This window comes from Bos indicus x Bos taurus, chromosome 22, assembly GCF_003369695.1.
Source record: "Bos indicus x Bos taurus breed Angus x Brahman F1 hybrid chromosome 22, Bos_hybrid_MaternalHap_v2.0, whole genome shotgun sequence".
Lineage (NCBI taxonomy): Eukaryota > Metazoa > Chordata > Mammalia > Artiodactyla > Bovidae > Bos > Bos indicus x Bos taurus.
The window spans coordinates 28,247,634-28,270,226 of record NC_040097.1 but is presented as its reverse complement, the minus strand read 5'-3'; the positions used below and the strand labels follow the sequence as shown (position 1 = coordinate 28,270,226).

The 22,593-nt window shown below is 41.5% G+C and overlaps 1 protein-coding gene across 4 annotated transcripts in view; it reads left to right on the top strand.

Annotated features, from left to right (window-relative positions):
- The first annotated feature begins 1,520 nt into the window (after positions 1 to 1,520).
- EOGT (EGF domain specific O-linked N-acetylglucosamine transferase) overlaps positions 1,521 to 22,593 on the top strand; it is a 41,737-nt gene continuing 20,664 nt past the window's right edge. The window contains exons 1-9 of one of the 4 annotated variants that reach the window (XM_027522839.1): positions 1,521 to 1,650; positions 3,163 to 3,205; positions 5,144 to 5,367; positions 6,774 to 6,874; positions 7,479 to 7,587; positions 11,684 to 11,778; positions 12,123 to 12,227; positions 17,097 to 17,203; positions 21,044 to 21,147. In XM_027522839.1, the coding sequence (XP_027378640.1) occupies positions 5,158 to 5,367; positions 6,774 to 6,874; positions 7,479 to 7,587; positions 11,684 to 11,778; positions 12,123 to 12,227; positions 17,097 to 17,203; positions 21,044 to 21,147 (831 nt within the window). In that variant the 5' untranslated portion in view covers positions 1,521 to 1,650; positions 3,163 to 3,205; positions 5,144 to 5,157. Of the gene's footprint in view, positions 1,651 to 1,741; positions 1,872 to 2,065; positions 2,838 to 3,162; positions 3,206 to 3,228; positions 3,285 to 5,143; positions 5,368 to 6,773; positions 6,875 to 7,478; positions 7,588 to 11,683; positions 11,779 to 12,122; positions 12,228 to 17,096; positions 17,204 to 21,043; positions 21,148 to 22,593 lie in introns of those variants that run through there. The other 3 variants (XM_027522836.1, XM_027522838.1, XM_027522837.1) reach the window with 3 other exon arrangements.

Sequence of the window (22,593 nt, the reverse complement as noted above, 5' to 3'; positions counted from 1 at the left end):
CTCTGCATTGTATAGGTGTATTATAGTTTATTCATCAGTCTACTATTAATAGACATTTGAGTTTATCATTTAAAACTAAACTTTAACATTGATATTTTGGGAGGGAAATTTCTATGTTAAGAATGGTTGTTACTGTATGATAGAACTCAACCTCTTGTTCTTAAAGCCCCCTTACATTTTGTCTTCTCTGAGTCTGAATGACCACAACTTAATTTTTAGCCATTTAAAATAGCACTATGTGCACCTGGCAACAGTTGGATTGGCCGGTCTGCTCTTGTAATAAGACTATTTTTAGAAGCCTTTCTCATATATTGTTCTCATGTGTTCTTATATATCTATATATCTCTCTATATATCTTTATTGCATATCACTTAGAGGCAAACTACTTGTATGTTCTTTTTGAATCAACTAACAGAAAAGTTGTATTTCCTGTATGTGACAAAATAGGTTGGTGGCAAGTAACCTGAGAAAGCACTTTTTATGTCTACTGTCCTTATTAGTAAGGGGTGGGCAAAGTATGAAATTATAATAGAACAGTAGTTCCTTTAGAGGCAAAATCTTACATGAAGAGTAAATGAGTTAGTACTGTAAATTGCTTTAGAATAACACCATGTTTCTGCATTGCGATTACTTGAAAAAAAGAAATCCAGATAATGTGGCTCATTTGGCAGGTTATAATGGAACTTGTAACAGTTCTCCGAGCAGTATCTAAAACGATTATTTGAAAAGTATGTAAAGATTTAGAAACAATCCGTTGTGTTTTCTGATGATTATAGTACTTAAAACCGGTGACTTTGTGTCTGAGCATAAATATATTCTGATGACATCAGCTTTGATCAGTTCAAGATGAAGCAGTAATCAATGCTCAACTTGACTGTGCTCTACACTACACAGTATACTATATGGACCGAGAGTGCCAAGAGTAAAAATGTGGGGAGATGGGCGTTCAAATAAGTATGGTAAGATAAACCATTGCAATTTAAATAACTACAATAAAAGGATAAAAGTCAAACTCCACAAAGTGACATTTGAGCTGATGAGTTTTCTGATAGTCACTAAGAAAGATAAGAGGACTACTATTTAATGTACAAGGCTTCGAAGAATTCTTACCACCAGAAAGTGCGGCCAACTACGAGGCTCGGAGAATGAACGTGAGGGCGACAACGTGTACCCTAAATAAGGATACAGTAACCCTCCACCTCAGTGCAACGGGAAGGAAGAAGGGAAGGAGTCCGGTTTTCTATGCAACCGGTCGCAGTGTCCCTTAAGCGCCTTTTCGCTACCTCTCAAGGAGGACAGTCCAGTATCTTAAAGTCCTGCCCCTCCCCTGGCGCTATGGCCGGGGTCGCAGCACAGAGGTTCTCGTCCTGGTGGGAAACGCAGGAAACCGCGGACCACGCCCCTTGACTCCTCGTGAGGTCGTGCGCGCTTGGTCCCGGCTCCGGCCCCAAGGACCCCATGCGGGGCGGGGACCGGCTCCCGGCGCAGGCCGGCCTAGGTGTCCCGGCAGCTCCCGGGCGCCCCCTGGCCCGGCTCCGGCGCCGGAGGTTTCCGGTGAGCTACAGTCGCCGGTTATGACGACTCCCTCAGTCCGAGCCGCCGCCGCCGCCGCCGCCGCCGCCTCCGCAGCCCCCGCTTCCCAGGCTCCAGGTGGGACTCGCCCCGCGGTCCGCGGAATCTTCACCCGCCCCCCGCCCTCTGCCTCGCCCGGGCGCGCGGTGGGCGCTTCTGCCTGCTCCCCGCGCGGGTTCCCGGCGGGCTGGCGCTTCTCCACGGGTCCGCCTGCGCCTTCCATCGCCCGAGGGCCGAGAAGGAGGACGTGGGGAAGCCGACCTGATCCTCCCTTTACCGAGGGCTCGGCTCCCTTCACGGTGCCTGCCGCGGCGCGCGGGGCCCCGAGACCGCTGGGCGCGGGGAAGCATGCCGGGTTTCCCAGGCCGGGACGGAGCCTCCTTCCAGGCCCCTCCCGGGCGTGTTGAGGTCTGGGGTGGGAGGGTGCAGTGTGCGGCGTTGGGGGGCGGGCGGTCCCCGGGAATCTCTGCGCCCCGAACCCCAGCGCGGCATCATGGCTGCGGAAGGGCGCTCGCCACCGACCCCGCCGCCTTGGCTCAGACGTTGTAGCGGACCGCTGATGGACCTCACCTGGCCATCTCAGGCCCTTTCCAACCTCCTGCCTCGTAAAACTAGTGCTAGTTGGGGCGAGCCGTTTTAGGAGTCCTTGTGGGTCTCACATGCGTTTAACTTTTCACCTGTCCACTGGCTTCTGTAAACTTTCCAACCTCTGTCAGAATGTTGACCCATCTCACCCACTGTGTTCCTTGTCACTGTCGGAGTTTCACTTCTCATTCTCTTTCAAGCTTTCTCCCTTTCCCTTCCCCTTTCTTAGGCCAGTGGAAATCCAGTCATGGTATCCCCATAGAGAGGTGGGGGGAACCAGCAGCTTTGCGCAGAAGGAAAAAGTAGCTCAGCTGCTAAAGCGTCCATCTCCTGAAGTGTGCCCGCCTGTCCCTCAGGGGCTCTTCCTGCAAGAGGACTCAACCCCCGAAAGGCTGTGTCAGGCCCTGGGGTTGTGCTTTCATGCACAACAGCCACTCCTGCTAGTTTATGCAAGTGGTTACGTGCCCTCAGCAAAAGCCAGGTTTCTGATGTGAACCTTTAGATTTTTCCTTTGGCGGAAAAATCGTTTACGAATCCCTGAGTTTAGTTATGGCTAGAGCTCAGTAGAGGACAATGGACTTGGCTAACCAAAGGTCGACTTGGTCATAAGAATGACCTATTTCTGGGAGAGACTGGCCATTCTGCCTGTTGAATCTGAAGGCAGGGAGCAATTTCATTCGGTGAGTCGGATTACTGTGGTGAGAACCAGTTGGATTGCTTGCTCTTGGGAATGTTTTATCTGTTGAGTGTCCTGTTGGCCTGTACCAGTTGGTGCCGGTATGAAGTGGGTCATGTCCTTCCTGCTCACTCTTAGAATCTCTTCTGTTAAGTTACTGTGTTGAGGATTGTACCTAATACCTCACTTTTAGTAGCTTTTATTTGTTAAGGCAGAGAAAGGTTTTATTAGCCAGGCCTTCTGGTTATGGCTTATCTCACTAAATGCCAGACCGTCTGCTTACAGGTTATCTTATTATCTTCTCTCTTAATATTTCTTTTAATTCACAGTATCACCGGGGATGCAGAAGTCTTCTTTGATATGTTTTTTAAGGTAATGTGTTTCATTTCTGACAGATTTTAGATACCTGAAACATCACAGCAACTTCTGGGTGGTTCTGAGGATTAAAGAGGTAAATGTTTCATTATAATTAGAGTCACTGTTACTATTAATGTGTATTTTAAATTTTGTGAAATTGTTACGAACTCACAGTTGGGTAAAAGTCTCAATTAAAAATATTGATTCAGGTGACCTTTATTACAAATAACAAGATACTCTTTAGGGATACCTAAAGCAATTCATACCCACTCCAGTGTTCTTGCCTGGAGAATCCCAGGGACAGGGGAGCCTGGTGGGCTGCCATCTATGGGGTCGCACAGAGTCGGACATGACTGAAGCGACTTAGCAGCAGCAGCAGCACAACTGAGTGACTGAACTGAACTGAACTGAAAAGAACAATTATATTTACTGCAGAGGGGAAAAGGATTTCTTCTTGGCATTCCAACTGTTCAGTTATGATTGCTTACTCTTGGAACTTGAGACGTGATTGAACATAGCGGTCTGTTTCTAAAGGCCCCATCTCCATCAGCCATATTCATTGAAAGCTGATTTTGAACTTTGGATTTTTCCAGTATGCTTCAGTGACAGCAGACCCTGCTGGGAAGCAACTAATATGTACTAGGGCTTTATCATCTGGTGGGGAGACCACTTTGAAAAACTAGAGCAAATAAATCACTAAAATGAACCCCAAATGGCATGTTTATTATCTGGAAATACACACACAAAAAATCTGATTTAAGAGATTTAATCTTTCTGGGATGAGTTAGAAATGCAGGAAGGTTCATGACCATTATCTCTTTTCTCAATGCTAAAGCCGGATGGAGAGAATTTAAGGGTACAGCTCTGAGGCAGACTGTCTGGATTTCACTCCTAGAGTTTTCTTAGTCTTAGTTCTTAATATCATTGTTCTTACACCCAGTGAAAGAAAAGCTTCACAAGGGCTTAGGAGTTTACTGTTCAGCTGCCCATTCCCTGCTGCCTCCTTGTACTTAGCAGAGAACCTGGCACGCAGCGTATTCTCACATACTTCAGTGATTGTTAGTTTTAACCCAGCAGGTACACACTTGCTCAGACCCATTGTACTTCCTCTCTTCTTTCTTCCTGGTATGTTTTCCTGGATCTGCATCATGTAGATCTCAGCTTAAATGTTACTTAGCAACTCCGCCCCATCCCGTGTAGTTTTAAACTTTTATTTAAGAAACACTTAACATAGCATTTAACATGCCAGGTATATCTAGACATGTTGCCAATATTTACCTCTCGGGAGTCCTATGAGAAAGGGTTATTCTGATTTCCATTTAACAGATGGAAAAACCTAGGCACAGCAAGGTTAAATAACTTGCTGAAGGTCAGTCTTCTTAGAAAGCTGCAGCCACATTCAAACCTAGGTGGCCTAGCTTCAAAGTCTGCATGCTTAACTAGCGAACTGTGTTGTCTATCATATTACCTGACTTACTCAGGCATCAGCAAACAGGGTCCTGTCAAGGTCCTCCTCCCATCTTTGTAAATAAAATTTTATTAGAACACAGCCCGCCTTTCCTAGCATAACTATGGCTGCTTTCCTGATGGGTGCAGACACTATCTGACCTATAAAGCCAAAAATATTTGCTGCCTGGCTTTTTCCAGAAAAAATGGCTGGCCCTTGGTTTATTTGATTCACAGCCCTTGTCATTATCTGAAGTTGTTTATTTGGTTGTTTATTTTATATCTACTGCACTAGCTTCCAAGTTCCATGAAAGCAGGGGTCTTTCCTGTTTTATTGACCACCCTATCCCTAGCTCCTGACCCAGTGCCTGGCCTACAACAATCAGTATTGAGTAAAAGAACATTATTCAGTAAAGTAGTGAAGTTAGTTATAATTGTACTTAACCCTTAACCCCTTTGACTTTGAAGGCTCTGTCTTAATGAGGATGTTATCAATTTGATCTTTAGGTTTGGAGGTTGCTATGTTTATGCTGCTTGTCTTTGGAGCATTGCTTCCTGAGGTCCCCCTGAGTGGCCAAGACAAGGCTCCTCCCCAGGCCGATGGCATTTCAGCCACCCCTCTGTTCAACTATGCCAGCCTCCGCCTGCCGGAAGAGCATATTCCCTTCTTTTTGCACAATAACAGGCATATTGCCACAGTCTGCAGGAAAGACTCACATTGTCCTTATAAGGTAAATCTTATTTCTCCTCTTGCATATTTTTAAAAGGTTGCAATTGAGGCTGGTTTACTAGTTCCCCCATCATAACTTGAATCTGCAGGTAGACTCCTGGTTGTAACTGTGGGTCAGTCGATGTTTGTATTTCATCTCATGCTTCTTAATGACTCAACTTTGCTTAGAAGTATGTCCTACTCACAGGGGTGAGATTACAAATCTAAATCACTAGTAAAAGAAATAGGCAGTCTGTATGGTTTGTCTAGTCTGTAAATGAAATAAATTAGATTTGATACAGAAAAGAATATGTAGTTAAAAGTAACTGAATAATCTCACATTTCTTTCTTAAATTGCACTTAAGAGGATCCCTCAGCACTTCATTTTGGTAATAACACCTACATCTCTGTCTCTCCATAATTAAGACTGTTACTGTGGCCTTCCTTCTGTTTTAGAGTTGTTGGAAAGGTTTCAAATTGGAGCCATTCAGACATCTCCCGAGGCCTCAGAGATCAAAGCGGGGCATTGTGAGCCGTTTCCTTTCCCATGGTGCTGGCACAGGAAGCACGTGGACAGGCCGGGCTGGGAAGCCAGCTGGCACTGCCCCCAGGGGCCTCACAGAGCAACCTTCTGAGCTTCCTGGCCCACAGCAGTTGTGTGTCCCCCAAGGGCTACAGAGCTATTCCCAGATATTCCCAGAGTATTCCCAGATCTCTGCTGGTCTTGATCAATCAATAAAGCTGCTGATCCATTCAGTTTAATTGTGATCCTTTTGGTGATAGAAATTTCATTTTTTATGACTCTCTTGGGACTGATTTTAGAATGAGTTTACTCACTTGACTTCATTAAGCTACTTCAGGAAGTTTCAGTTCAGCCAAGGGGGTCGGGGAGGGATGAAGTGGGAGCTTGGGGTTAGCAGATATAAACTTTTCTATACAGAATGGATACACAACGAGGTCCTACTGTATAGCACAGGGAACTGTATTTGGTATCCTATGATAAACCATAATGCAAAAGAAGATTTAAGAAAAGAATGTGTATGTGTGTATATATATATATATATAACTGAATCAGTTTGCTACAGAACAGTAATTAACACATTGTAAATTTCAACTATACTTCAATAAAAAATGTTAATTAAAAAAAAATCCCAATTCAAATGATCTGTGGTAGTCTAGCTAAAACCCAGACTTTTGGTTGGAAAACAGACCTGGTAGGGGAGGGATTGGGGACTAAAGATAATTGCTGTTAAGAATCTCAAGACTGTTTTTCTTAGAATTTACTTATTTCTCTTTCATGAGTATGTATTATAAAATGTAAAAGTGAAAGTTCTAGAAAGATTTTTTTTTTATGGAAAAAAAAATCTACGAGTCCTCTCTGAATGTCAGAAGGTAGACCAGTCTCAACACACACCTCTTATGTTCCAGAAATACTTAGAAAATTTGAAATACTGCTGGGGTTATGAGAAATCCTGCAGACCAGAGTTCAGATTTGGTTACCCTGTTTGCACCTATGTGGATATGGGATGGTAAGTTACTGGATGGACTCCCTCCTGCCCTATACTTACCTCCTTTCTCTGCAGTGTATGCTGAAACATCAATTCCCAGCTAGACTCTTTCGGTATTAGATCATAATTCCTTTAGATATTAATTTGCTTACACATTCATGAGTAATTTCACTTATCTTGACTGTCTCCCCCTGGGACAGGAATATCTCTCATTTCCTCTGCCAAAGGGATAAAACAGTATGGTTCACAGAAAATACTTTTCCTCACTATATGCAAAGAAAAGAGATGGATGGCTGACTTTGGTTTTGGAGAAGAGAGTTAAGTATAATCAGTATTTCCAATACAGGCAGGGTTAATGGGGCAAAGAAAATGCAGTAATTAACAGTGCATTGTCTTCAGTTCCAAATGATCCTGAATACATCCATTTCCATTGTGTATGTTTATTATCAGGGAGTAAGTCTATAAATAACTTATTTTGGTAACCTCATGTAGTGAGGGGTAGATTTTTAAAATTATTATAGTTAAGAAAATAATGACTGACTTCTAGCAATGTAACATTTAGAAAATTTAAGGTCCAAAAAAAGTAAAAAGTTGAATATCACAGAATTATTTTGTTTGCAAACAGGACGGACACTCTTGAATCAGCCCAGGAAATATTCTGGAAGCAAGCCGACTTTGGATATGCCGCAGAGCGTCTGGAGGAGCTCCATGTGCTCTGCCAACCGAAGGAAAAGGTGGATGTTCAACCCCTTCATAAGTGAAGATGTTTATTTAAAAATACCTGTGGTATCTATTTATTCATTTATTTATTGAGGTATAGTTGATGTATAATATTGTGTAAGTTACAGATATACAATACAGTGATTCAGATTCACACTTTTAAAGGTTATACTCCATTTATGGTTATTGCCAAATATTGGTTATATTCTTTGTGTTATACAGTATATCCTTTTAGCTTGTTTTATACATAATACTTTGTACCTTTTAATTCCCTGCACTCGTAGTGGTTAGATTGTAATATAAATACCAGATAGAGGGCATTATGAGAGGAAACCCTCACTCTCACTATTATTGGCTTAAAGTTTTATTTGACTTCCAATACCTAGTTGGAAGCCATGTCCTTGTTTTCATACACATATTATCAGATGGTCATATTTTGAGGTAGGTCAAATATTTAAATAGTTTTAGAATTAATTATTCCCCCCAACATACACTAAAGAAGGTAAGTTGATGAATTACATCTTTATAAATTTCCTTGCTCGTAGTTTGGGACAGGTGATACACTCCCACCATGCTGTTCTATATTTTTTGGCACTTTACATTTTGCAAAAAACTTTTCAGTATGTTATATGGTTTGATTCTCACAAACAGTATAACAGATAGGCAGGGCAGGTATTATTGGTACTGTTGGACTAGAGAGGAAAACTGAGTCCTCAGAAATGTTAAGCAACCTGTCGAAGACCACACAGCTACTAAGTGTGGTCTTTTACAATTCTGCTGCTGTTGTTGTTCAGTCGTTAAGTTGCATGCAACTCTTTGTGACCCCAAGGACTGCACCAGGCCACATGAGGCTTCCCTATCTTTCACTATCTCCTAGAGTTCATGTCATCAGTTCATCTCCATTGAGTCAGTGATGGTATTTAATCGTTTTCTGCTGCTCCCTTCTCCTTTTGCCTTCAATCTTTCTAGAATTAAAATGCAGATGTTTTTCTTGTGCTTTCACTCATACCCCATTGCACTCAGTGATAAACACATTGTCAGGAGGCAGTTTGGGGTAATAAGGAGAAGAATGGACTACGGGGTTCAAATCTTGATCTGTGCAAAGGGCACCCACACTTTTCCGTGTTCAGCTTCTTCTGCTTTAAAGCCATGCCTGTGTTACAGCTTGTAGTAAAGCTGAAATGAGATTCCACATTGAAAAATGCTCCATGCAGGGCCAGGCTCACAGCAAAGGGCTCAGTGATAGTTTTTTAAAGCCCCAGAGAATCATAAGCACTTAGGATTAAGGTCTACCCCTCACCTAGAGCCAGACATCCTGGGATGTGAAGTCAAGTGGGCCTTAGAAAGCATCACTATGAACAAAGCTAGTGGAGGTGATGGAATTCCAGTTGAGCTATTTCAAATCCTGAAAGATGATGCTGTGATAGTGCTACACTCAATATGCCAGCAAATTTGGAAAACTCAGCAGTGGCCACAGGACTGGAAAAGGTCAGTTTTCATTCCAGTCCCAAAGAAAGACAATGCCAAAGAATGCTTAAACTACCGCACAATTGCACTCATCTCATACGCTAGTAAAGTAATGCTCAAAATTCTCCAAGCCAGGCTTCAGCAATACGTGAACTGCGAACCTCCAGATGTTCAAGCTGGTTTTAGGAAAGGCAGAGGAACCAGAAATCAAATTGCCAACATCCGCTGGATCATGGAAAAAGCAAGAGAGTTCCAGAAAAACATCTGGAACTGCTTTATTTCTGCTTTATTGACTATGCCAAAGCCTTTGACTGTGTAGATCACAATAAACTGGAAAATTCTTCACGAGATGGGAATACCAGACCACCTGACCTGCCTCTTGAGAAACCTATATACAGGTCAGGAAGCAACAGTTAGAACTGGACATGGAATAGCAGATTGGTTCCAAATAGGAAGAGAAGTACATCAAGGCTGTATATTGTCACCCTGCTTATTTAACTTCTATGCAGAGTACATCATGAGAAACGCTGGGCTGGAAGAAGCACAAGCTGGAATTAAGATTACTGGGAGAAATATCAATAACCTCAGATATGCAGATGACACCACCCTTATGGCAGAAAGTGAAGAGGAACTCAAAAGCCTCTTGATGAAAGTGAAAGAGGAGAGTGAAAAAGTTGGCTTAAAGCTCAACATTCAGAAAACGAAGATCATGGCATCTGGTCCTATCGCTTCATGGCAAATAGATGGGGAAACAGTGGAAACAGTGTCAGACTTCATTTTTTTGGCCTCCAAAATCGCTGCAGATGGTGATTGCAGCCATGTAATTAAAAGATGCACTCTTTGGAAGAAAAGTTATGAGCAACCTAGATAGCAATTCAAAAGCAGAGACATTACTTTGCCAACAAAGGTCCATCTAGTCAAGGCTATGGTTTTTCCTGTGGTCATGTATGGATGTGAGAGTTGGACTGTGAAGAAGGCTGAGCGCCGAAGAATTGATGCTTTTGAACTGTGGTGCTGGAGAAGACTTGTGAGTCCCTTGGACTGCAAGGAGATCCAACCAGTCCATCCTAAAGGAGACCAGTCCTGGGTGTTCTTTGGAAGGACTGATGCTGAGGCTGAAACTCCAATACTCTGGCCACCTCATGCGAAGAGTTGTCTCATTGGAAAAGACCCTGATTGGGATTGGGGGCAGGAGGAGAGGGCACGACAGAGGATGAGATGGCTGGATGGCATCACCGACTTGATGCACATGAGTTTGGGTGAACTCCGGGAGTTGATGATGGACAGGGAGGCCTGGCTTGGTGCGATTCATGGGGTCGCAAAGAGTCGGACATGACTGAGCAACTGAACTGAACTGAATGTTCCTGAACTCTGCCCAAGCCTCTGACATCTTAGGAGTCTCTGTTATCTCCAGGCAATCTAAGAAACCAAAAAATATTTAAATCACTTGCATTCCAAAAGTGAATATATGCTCTGTAGTGCTTTGGAATGGTGTCACATGATAGAACTTCAAGTGATTCTAGCAAGGTGCCTGAACCAGAAGATTCAGGCAAGGTATTAACCTGCACTGCTACAAGGTGTCTTTAACAGTCAGTACTTTATAGTTTTGCTCGGGTCTAGCTGTTCATGCGCAAAAGGGCAGGAAATAGCCTCAACCCCATGTTGCACACATTTTCCAAGGTGATTTGCAAAATGCTTTCCTCACGAAGATCTGCTTTGATAGGTTTTTTGCTATCAGGGTGTGACCCCTTACCAACTCTAGATTCTAAAACACCATGCCGGTCAAGGTTAATTGCCATTAAGGGTCAATTGGGAGTTATGGGAAAAGCAACAAAGTGGTGTTTAAATCTCGAACTACAACCCAGAGCAGATAAAAATTTTTGAAGCTATCCCTCTGTCAACACAGTTGGTAGAAGTAGAAACAGGCTCTATGGTTGACTTTTAAACTCCTTTGCCTGCATGCATACTCAGTCACTTCATTTGTGTCTGACTCTTTGCAACCTCATGGACTGTAGCCTGCCAGGCTCCTCTGTCCATGGGATTTTCCTGGGAAGAATACTGGAGTGGGTTGCCATGCCCTCCTCCAAAGGACCTTCCTGACCCAGGGATTGAACTTACATCTCCTGCATCTCTTACATTGCAGGCAGATTCTTTACTGCTAAACTACTGGGGAAAGGCTTGCTGAAAGTAAGTCATATTTGACAAACTACCCTTCCTGCCTAGCATTTTAAGGTCTGTGGCATGTGCCTTCTTCCTTGTTTCCTTTGGCTCGTCTTTGAAAATGCTTTTTCCCACAGCTGTGAGGGTTGTGAGTGCCCTTTTTTTTTTTTTTTTTCTCATGAAGATAAATTGAACCATAAATACAACTCTGGGCTCTTTAAAATTTGAAGATTATAGAAATAGAACATTTGGGAGTTCTTTGTAGTAACCTAAAAGGGTGCAAGTTGGCAAAAGTATGCTTGGGCAATGCCTCCCAGGGAGGAAAATTGTTAAACAGAAGCGTCATTGGGAAGTACTCATCACAGTGTGTGGTTGGAACCTGAAGGCTACATGCTGTTAGATTGATGTCTAGCAAGTTTGGGTGTGTCTTTTAAGTGTTAATGCTCACAGTTATCTTTTTCTTGTTTCTCCACCTTATTTCAGAATGACTCAAGTCTGGTGTGTTCCCGTTACCTTCAGTACTGCAGAGCCACCAATATCTACCTTGATTTAAGAAACATTAAGAGAAACCATGACAGGTACTTCAGTGGTGGATGTTAAAATCTAAGGAAAATCTTGAAATATTTGCAGGTCCAGGAATATGCCTTGGATTTGCTTCCTAATAATATGGTGATGAGGTTCAAGAAAGAGAGAGGGAAATGAATGACCCACACCTGTCATAATGAGTTGATCATTATGAAGCTATGTGATGGCTACATTAGATACGATTTTGCTACTTTTTGTAGAAATTTGAAATGTTCTATTACAAGAGTTAACTTCTAATGAAAAATTGATTTTAGAAATTGGTAGACCACTTTAGTTATAACCTGTGTGCCTGAGTCATGAAAAAGAATTCCAAATTCAATTTTTTGTTATCCACTAGATTCAAGGAAGATTTTGTTCAGAGTGGGGAAATTGGAGGATACTGTAAACTTGACATTCGTTCGTTGATGTCTCAAGGTCAGCGCAAAAGCCCTCTGCAGTCTTGGTAAGATTTTTTTGAGGGGGGGGCGGGGGCAGGGAATATGTTTCTGAAGTATTTGTCTTTATTTTTGATGCTTATGAATTTTGGTAGGGACTCTAAATGGAAAATGTTACTCCATTTGTGGATAATTTGGTCTGAGCTGCTGGGGAGTGGTGGCTCCAGAGTGAATCATCAGTTGTATTTGACTTAAGTATGTGTTCATGAAATATTAGGAAGTGATACAGTATTTACTGTTAGCTAACAAAAAAGTTCAAAAATGAATTTTTTTAGCTCCTCATAATTGCTGCATGTGTTTAGAGGAATACATTTTTAAAAATACACACTTATTAAAGCAGATACCAAGCATGTAGAGAAATTTACAGTTTGGATTTTGAAAAAGTAAGCCCACTTGAGTAACTCTTACCTGGGTCAGAATTAGACCATCATCTACCCAGGCTGTCTCCCAAAAGCAAACCCCATCCTCCTTTCCAAAGATAAACACTACCCTGATTTTAAGCACCTTTCATAAGCTTTTTGAACTTTAGATAGATTGAAGAACACATTTTGATTTCAAATTTTTTGAATATTAAACTAGGTCTATCAAGACACTTACTGTCTCTGGAAATTAGAGAGGTGGGGCACTTTAAAAACTTTTTAGTTTAAGATAACTTTAGAGTCATAGACATTTAAGGATAATTCAAAAGTAGCATAAGAAGTTTAAAAATAGTACAAGGAATTTCCATTGTACCCTTACCCCAGCTTCCTCTAATGATAACATCTTAAATAAGCATAGCACAGTAATCCAAAGCAGGAAATTGACATTGGTACAATGTTATTTTTTTATTTTTCTAAATTGTAAAATTTATTTTAATTGGAGGCTAATTAATTTACAATATTGTAGTGGTTTTGCCATACATTGACATGAATCCGCCATGGGTGTACATGTGTCCCCCATCCTGAACCCCCCCTCCCACCTCCCTCCCCATCCCATCCCTCAGGGTCATCCCAGTGCACCAGCCCCGAGCACCCTGTCTCATGCATTGAACCTGGACTGGCGATCTGTTTCACATATGATAATATACATGTTTCAGTGCTATTCTCTCAAATCATCCCACCCTTGCCTTCTCCCACAGAGTCCAAAAGTCTGTTCTTTATCTCTGCGTTTCTTTTGCTGTCTCACATATAGGGTCATCGTTACCATCTTTCTAAAGTTCATATATATGCGTTAATATACTGTATTAGTGTTTTTCTTTTTGACTTACTTCACTCTGTATAATAGGCTCCAGTTTCATCCACCTCATTAAACTGATTCAAATGCATTTTTTTAAATAGTTAAGTAATATTGCATTGTGTATATGTGGTACAATGTTATTAAATAAACACATCTGAATATTATTAGTACTTCCATGCATTCTTTATTTTTTTGGATGTAGAGCTCAGTAAAATTTATATCATATGTTTAGATAAATGTAACCACTGTCACAGTCACTAAAGAAACTGTTCATCCTAGAAACTGTCATGCTTCCCTTTATAGTCATACAGTACACTCATAATGTTCATTTTCTTTCTTTTTGGTGAGATATAGTTGATATACAATATTATATAAGTTTCCGATATATAACATAGGGATTCACGTTTTTTAAAGGTTATACTCAATACTTAGTTATTATAAAATATTGGCTGTATTCCCTGGGTTGTACAATAATATTTCCTTATAACTTTTTTGTATCTGTTTGTACCTCTTCATCCCCTACTTCTGTCTTGTGCCTCCCCACTTCCCTCTCCCAGTTGTAACCATTAATTTGTTTTTTGTATCTGTGAGTCTTTTTTATTATATTCACTACTTTGTTTTATTTTTTAGATCCTACGTATAAGTGATATCATACAGTATTTGTCTTTCTCTGAGTTATTTTACTAATCATAGTACCCTCCAAGTCTATCCATGTTGTTAAATGTTTCTTTATGGCTGAGTAGTATTCCATTATTTGCTGTTACTGTTGTTCAGTTGCTAAGTCATGTCTGACTCTTTGCAACCCTGTGGACTGTGGCATGCCCAGCTCCCCTGTTCTCTGTTATCTCCCAGAGTTTGCTCAGATTCATGTCCATTGAGTCAGTGATGCTGTCTAACCATCTTATCCTCTGCCACTCCCTTTTCCTTTTGTCTCTTGTCTTTCTCAGCATCAGGGTCTTTTTCAATGAGTCAACTCTTTGCGTCAGGTGGCCAGAATATTGGAGTTTCAGCTTCAGCAGCAATCCTTCCAATGAGTAGTCAGTGTTGATTTCCTTTAGGATTGACTGGTTGGATCTCCTTGCTGTCCAAGGGAGTCTCAAGAGTCTTCTCCAGCACCACAATTTGAAAGCATCTATTCTTCAGTGCTTCCCTGATAGCTCAGTTGGTATACAATTTTCCTGCAATGCAGGAGACCCCAGTTCATTTCCTAGACTGGGAAGATCCTCTGGAGAAGGGATAGGTTATCCACTCCAGTATTCTTGGGCTTCCCTGGTGGCTCAGCTGGTAAAGAATCCGCCTGCAATGCGGGAGACCTGGATTCAATCCCTGGGTTGGGAAGATCCCCTGGAGAAGGGAAAGGCTACCCACTCCAGTATTCTGGCCTGGAGAATCCCATGGACTGTATAGTCTATGGGGTTACAAAGAGTTGGATGTGACTGTGACTGAGCGACTTTCACTTTCACTTTTCAGTGCTCAGCCTTCTTTATGGATCAACTGTCACATCTAGTATTCCATTCCATATGTATATGATCTTCATTATCCATTCATCCTTTGATGGACACATAGGTTGCTTCCATATCCTGGCAATTGTGAATAACATTGCTGTGAACATTGGGGTGCAGGTATCTTTTCAAATTAGTGTTTTCATTTTTTTCAGATATATACCCAGGAGTGGAATTCATGGGTCATATGGTAGCTCTATTTTTATTTTTTTGAGAAAGCTCCATATTGTTTTACACAGTGGCTGCGCCAATTTACATTCCCACCAACAGTGAATGAAGTTTCCCTTTTCTCCACATCCTTACCAGTATTTGCTATTTGTGTTCTTTTTGGTGATAACCATTCTGACAGATGCGATTTTGATTTGCGTTTCCTGGATGATTAGTGATGTTGATCATGTTTTCATTAGTGATGTTGATCATCTTTTCATGTTGGCTATTGGTATGTTGTCTTTAGAAGAAATTTCTATTCAGGTCTTCTGCCCATTTTTTAATTGAGTTGCTTGGTTTTTTGATGTTGAGTTGTATGAACTGTTGATATATTTTAGATATTAACCTCTTATCAGTCATATCATTTGTAAATATGTTCTCCCGTTCTTTAGGTTGTCTTACCATGTCATTGAGGGTTTCCTTTGCTGTGCAATAGCATTTGAGTTTACTTAGGTCCTATATATTTATTTTTGCTTTTATTTCCTTTGCTTTAAAAAGAGATCCAAAAAAAAAATTGTTAAGATTTATCTCAAAGAGTGTTCTTTTTTTTTTTTGAGTGTTCATTTTTTATGTCAAATGTTCATGCAAAGCAAACTGTTCAGGAAAACTGTTTTTCACAGATTTATGTGGCATATTAGAGTTTGCAGTGCAAGATCTTACTTCATGTAAGAGACTTTTGGAGTAGGCTTTTCTATTTTCTAGTGGGCGTTTCTATTCCTAGTATACTTTGATATCTAAGATCCAAAATCAAATATTTGATATTTGTTTTCTAGTATCTTTTGATATCATGATAGTTCCCTAGGGTATATTTATGTTAATTATTTATTGCTGTATCATAACTTACTCAAACATTTAGCAGCTTAAAACACTGAACATTTTTTATCACACACAGTTTCTGACAGCCAGGATTTGGGGGTAGCTTAGCTGTGTGGTTCAGGCATAGCTGGGCCTGTAGAATCTGTTTCCTAAACTCACTCATGTAACTGTTATCTTTAGGTTTTCTTCTCTGCTTGTTGGCTAGAGGTGTCATTTCTTTACCATATGGGCCTCTCCCTGAGGCTGCCGACAGCCTGGCAGCCGACTTCCCCCAGATCACGTTGTCTGAGAGAGAGCACATGTAAGCATGGCCCAAAACGGAGACTTCAGTCTTTATATTTATACCCTAATGGTCACACCGAAAGTGACCACCATCACTTATGCCATATTCTGTTCATTACAAGTGAATTACTAAGTCAGCTCACCCTCCAAGGCAGGGGATTCATCTCCACCTCTGGAAGGGAGGAGTATTAAAGAATTTGTGGACATATTTTTGAAACCACTGGAATAAATATTTTAGCGTTATGTGTGTTTTAAAAGGATCTCTTTGATACTTGTCTTACGTCACATATAGTCTCAAAGATAAAAAGTTTACAAATGATCTGTAGGTTAACTTGTGATTGTCTTCTTTTGTATGGAAGAAAATTGTACCAAGTGGCTTCAGAAGTGGTTTTCCGAGAAATAGAGTTTTCTTTATTCTGGTAAATGTAGTTGTCTGCAGTTTTTCCCAAGGTACTTGGTAAGTCTTGGAACGCTGTCTTTCTCAGAATCCAAAAAGGTTCTCTGGGTCAGTGTTCCTTCTGAGCCTTGCCAGACTGCAAGCAGCCTTTCTGAATCTTTCCACTTTACTGGTAGATTTTTTTTTGCCAACTCTCTGTGGAAACTTCTTCTTTGTCAGAAATGTTCCTAGTTGCTCTTGCACATTAGAATGAAATTTAAAATCATTTTTGTTTCTTGTCTCAACATTAAAATTGATATCAAGCTGCATAAGTATTAGTAAGTTTGAGAAGTTTCACATGTGTTTATGAGTATTTTCTGGAAATAAAACTCACCTAATGAACAGATCCTGAATTACAGTATTGCAACAAGAGATCCAGGAAGAGCCCTTTGAAAGCGTCTCCTGATTCTTAATTCCAGGTTTGCGGAGCTACAGAGCTACACTGAGCTCAACTTCAGACCTGTAGAAGATGCTCAGTGTGACATTGTTATTGAAAAACCAACCTACTTCATGAAACTAGATGCAGGTAAGAAGTTAATTTGTCTATTTTATTTATTGGTTAATGTGACTTTGTTCCTTTTTATTGATATATGTGTTCCTATAACTTTGGGAAGCACTTCATGGCAAATACATGGGAAAAGTGGAAACAGTTGTAGATTTTATTTTCTTGGGCTCCAAAATCACTGCAGATGGTGACTGCAGCCACGAAATTAAAAAAACACTTGCTTCTTGGAAGACGAGCTATGACAAACCTAGACAGTGTTTTAAAAAGCAGAGACATAACTTTGCTGACAAAAGTCCATAGAGTGAAAGCTGTGGTTTTTCCAGTAGTCATCTACGGATGTGAGAGTTGGGCCATAAAGAAGGCTGAGTGCTGAAGAATTGATGCTTTTGAATTGCAGTAGCTGGAGAAGACTCTTGAGAGTCCCTTGGACAGTAAAGAAATCAAATCAGTCAATCCTAAGGGAAATCAACCTTGAACATTCATTGAAGGACTGATGCTGAAGTTGAAGCTCCAATACTTTGTGAAGAACTGACTCATTGGAAAAGACCCTGAGGCTGGGAAAGATTGAGGGCAAGAGAAGAAGGGGATGACAGAGGATGAGGTGGTTGGATGGCATCACCAACTCAATGGACATGAGTTTGAGCAAACTCCAGGAGATAGTGAAGAACGAGGAAGCCTGGCATGCTGCAGTCCGTGGGGTTGCCAAGTGTCACACATGACTTAGCGACTGAACAACGGTAGCAATGTGACATTGAACGGTAGATTTACTTTTTGCTTTCTTCTCTTGAAAAAGTGAACTAATTTGAACTTCCGACTGTTTTATGTTCTGGTGTGCTAGAAGAAACTTTCACATCATTGTCAAATAACTCTGAAAATTGAAAGATGAGTGGAGAAAGCCTGGGTACCCCTTTTGCAACTAAATTTACCCCATGTGGCTTCTCTAACCCCTTGATTTAGCTGGTGCTTCAATAGAACTTTTTAAAAATTAAGAGCCCTGTATGCAGTGTAGGTGGGAAAGGAAGGCCCGTGGCCTCTTCAGGTGGACTTTCTGATACTGTCTCCATGACTGAAGCTAACCTGAAATTCTTTTGGAAGTTAGCCCTGGCATATATTCTTGAAAAAAAAAAAAAAAAAGTTAAAATTATTGTCCTGTTTACAGTTAAAACTTCTAATTCTCTACATGCAAGCACAGCTTTTGCTTTGTGAACTTGCTGCCCTGGAGAGAAGAAACACAAATTGTATCTGATTATCCTTCTTATTACAAGAAATGGAGATTTCTGTGCCACACCACATTCAAATTCATGAGAGGCTGGGCTTAGGATGAAAGATAGAGAGCCCCCTGTCACGAATATTTCAGAATTCCTCTAATTTATTGATCATATTTTTAATGTGCTCCACCTCCTGAAGTCGTAATTCTTATATGACAAAGCCTGAGGTTCAGAAATCAGACAGATTTTAGAAATGCGAGCAGGTAAAAATGTTGTGTTCAAGGTCCCGACACATTTTTAAAATACGCAGATTAAAATGGAGCAAAGAAAACACTGATCTGTCTGAGGAAGGGTTGAACATGTGCAAATGGTTGAATTTATGTAGCTACTTATGCAATAAAGGATATAAAGTTGGAATAATAGGCTAGGGTAGATCTGCATCCTTTCTTTCCTGTGTTTATAAGTCTGCCTTTTTCTTCCAACTTAATGCCATCAGCCCACATTCCTTCTCATATAAACTCTTCTTTTTTTTTAAAAAAAAACAGGTGAGCAAATCTCATAAACATACATCAGTTTTTGCTCTTTTTAAAAAAAATAATGTATATTATTTTATTTATTTATTTTTGACTGTGCTTGCTCTTTGTCACTGCATGGGCTTTTCTCTAGTTGTGGCAAGTGGGGACTACTGTGTAGTGGCCGTGCCCAGGCTTCTCATTGGTGGTGATTTCTTTTGTTGTGGAGCACAGACTCTAGGGTAGTGCAGTGGGGAGAGGGGGAACGAGGAGGAGGGGTGAAATGCTTTAGGACTTGTGGCTTATGGTCTCTAGAGCCCAGGCTTAGTTGCTCCGCGGCGTGTGGGATCTTCCCAGATCAGGGATCGAACCCATGACTCCTGGATTGGCAGGTAGATTCTTTTTACCACTGAGCCACCAGGGATGCCCCCATATTAACCCTTACCTTGAGAAAATGAGCATTCCACAGAATAATACTCAAGTGGGGCCTGTTTCTTGAGGACAGAGCCTATGTTTTCTCCCTCTTTTATAAATCCTCCTGGCACCAATTGCTGTTTTGTGCATTCGGCCTCCCTCAGTAAGTGCTATGAAGTTGCTGAACAATTCATGAGAAGCTAATGCAGGCTGTGTGCTAATCTGGGAAAAGGAGACGGCTTGTCATAAAACATCATTTTTCTTGTTTATTCGACAGTGTGCTCTTTGGCAGGCTTTTTCTGGGTGAAAATAAAAAAGTCCTTCCAAACATTCGTCTAAGATACTGGTCTAAAAAGAAGGGAGTAATTTTTTTTTCTTTTCCTTTTCCTTTGTTGAGATATAATTGACATCCAGCATTGTTTATGTTGAAGGTGTACAATGTAATGACCTGACTTTTATAAATGGAGTCCTTTTTCCTCTTAGTTTCTGGCACACAGTGTTATTATTTGCTAGGAAGGAAGTCAGAATACTTTATGATTTCTGCTTTTGAAAGTCTCTGTTTATGTTTTAACTGACATTTCCTTTAAGGTGTCAGTTCTTGGGATTTCACCCCATTTAGATTTATACATTTGTTTCTTATGAATGGCAGAATTAGGAACTTACAAAGAGCAGCACCACCCTCCCCTTTCCTCTTTGACCCAGCACGCTCCAGCTGGTCGAAGTTTTCCCTCGTGCCAGGCACTGGGCTGTCTCTTTTAAGTATGTTACCTAAAAGCTGGCATCTAGGTATATTGACTTCCTATTTCCAGTAGAGAAGCTGAAGCTTTGGAATTTACAGACTTACCTGAGAATGTTGCTCATAATTCAGCTTCTTCTTCTGAGTCCAGAGTTCTTACACTTTTAATTAGGACATGAGATTTCAGCTCTTTAAATGATAACTGGTTACTGTTTTCCCAAGAAGCAATATTATAAGTAGTGATTAAAAGGAGAAAAAGAGACAGGAATGAAAAATACCAAAATGTTAATAGTTGCCATCATTGCCGGTACCATCATGAGCAGGTGTCGATTGATCTAAAAAATTTTTTTAAAATAAAAGACCATAAAAATAGTGATTAGTCTTAATGGCTCTATAGTTCTCATGTTGATTTAAATAAGCTTCTGTTACTTTTTCTGGGAACTTAATCATCATATATTCCTTAGTGTGTAAGGAAAAGGCTGGAGAAGGCAATGGCACCCCACTCCAGTACTCTTGCCTGGAAAATCCCATGGACAGAGGGGCCTGGTGGGCTGCAGTCCATGGGGTCGCTAGGAGTCGGACACGACTGAGTGACTTCACTTTATTTTTTCACTTTCATGCATTGGAGAAGGAAATGGCAACCCACTCCAGTGTTCTTGCCTGGAGAATCCCAGGGACGGGGGAGCCTGGTGGGCTGCCGTCTATGGGGTCACATTGAGTCGGACACGACTGAAGTGACTTAGCAGCAGCAGCAAGGAAAAGGCATTCCTAATTTCACATGATTGATTTGAAAATGAATGTTTGAGCATAATCAGTCAACTGAGGACAACTTGTGTATGATCATTTTATGTTTAGAAAATTGTTAATTTTCCACTGATTCATTTCAGCTAAAAGTCTACCATACTGTAAGTAGATTGGGTAGAATAAAAATTGTGTAATCATTTTTTTTGGGGTTAATGGACATGAATTTCTTTTTTTCTTTCAATACTAGGTGTTAACATGTATCACCACTTCTGTGATTTCATCAATCTTTACATCACCCAGCACGTTAACAATTCCTTTAGCACAGACGTGTATGTTGTGATGTGGGACACGGTAAGTAAGCACTGGCTTTCTGCTTCAGTGCTGTCTTTACCTTGCTCAGTACCAGTTTGACTCTGATCTTATGTAATAGAATTTTCTAAGATGCACACACTTACATTTACACATGTACACACACATATTCATGCATGTGCAGATGGTGTGAATGCGTCTGTGTGGATGAATTTACGTTGTAGGTATACATATGGCTGGGCGTCCCTGGTGGGTCAGTGATAAAGAATCTGCCTTCTAATGCAGATGTGGGTTTGATCCCTGGGTCAGGAAGATCCCCTGGAGGAGGGAATGACAGCCCACTCCAGTATTCTTGCCTGGAGAATCCCATAGACAGAGGATCCTGGCGGACTACAGTCCTTAAGGTCACAAAAGAGTCAGACATGACTGAGTGAGTGAACCACAATCTCAATACATATGGGAAGATGCACATGTTTTTGAAGTTTAGAATGAGGTTGTAGAAGCTTGCTTGCCATGCTTTGAGGAGGTCGAGCTCAGAGTGCCTCTGAGACGAGCATAAAAGATCATCGTTCATTACATTGTGGTCCCTGGATGGGGAGAGCCTGCCTCTGTTCACAGGCTGGCCTCTGGTGATCGACATCTGTTTTGCTTCACTGCACCTTCCCTGTTGCTTCCTGCTGCACGCCAGGTTGCGCCACATGTATCTGAGTGTTAGGCCTGCATGTAGCTACACGTGTTGAATCACAGCTGCTCTGGGCTTGTTTTTAGCGCATCTTTTCTTCCCTCTTCTCTTTCTTTGCCTGCCTATCACTTGTTTTTTTTCCTATAGCTGGCCCTTCCACTGGGCAAGGTCATCCCAAAGTTGCCTGGTACTCTCACCTGTAAAGTGGGAGAATTACAGTACCTACCTCAGTGTCGTTTTGAGGATAAAGCATATCATGTGCAAACAGTCCTAGCGCCTGATCCACAGCACATGTGCTCTGAATGGTAACCATGACAGTGGGCTGGAGAACACATGGTATATAGTGTGCATGCGAGAGGCTGCCTAACCTGGGAAGTGGGAACACCCACCGAGAAGTCACCTCAGGTTCACCCAGACGCTCCAATGCTCAGGACGCTCACAGGCCCCCCTCTTACCCCAAGTCTGTTGAGAAGGATGGTTCAGGGGAAATACAGCTTGCTGGCAGGGCAGCATTAGGCACTGCTTCTCAGGACTCCTTGCAGCCTGTACAGCACAGGTCAGGTGCAGGGAGACGTGATTCCCCCTGGCACAGGTACAGGTCCCCCAGGGCCAGGATCTTCTGAAACAACTGCATTGGCCACGCCACCAGGATCCTGAGAGGCAAGCCAGTTACAGGAGTCCTTGAGCTCTGTCGCCTCCACACTCAGTGTACCCGTCAGGTGTCTTAGAATCACAAGCCATGGCCCCTAGCACACGGTGGAGGCATGCTGTCCAGTTCCAGAGGGCAGAGCTGCACTGTGAACTGA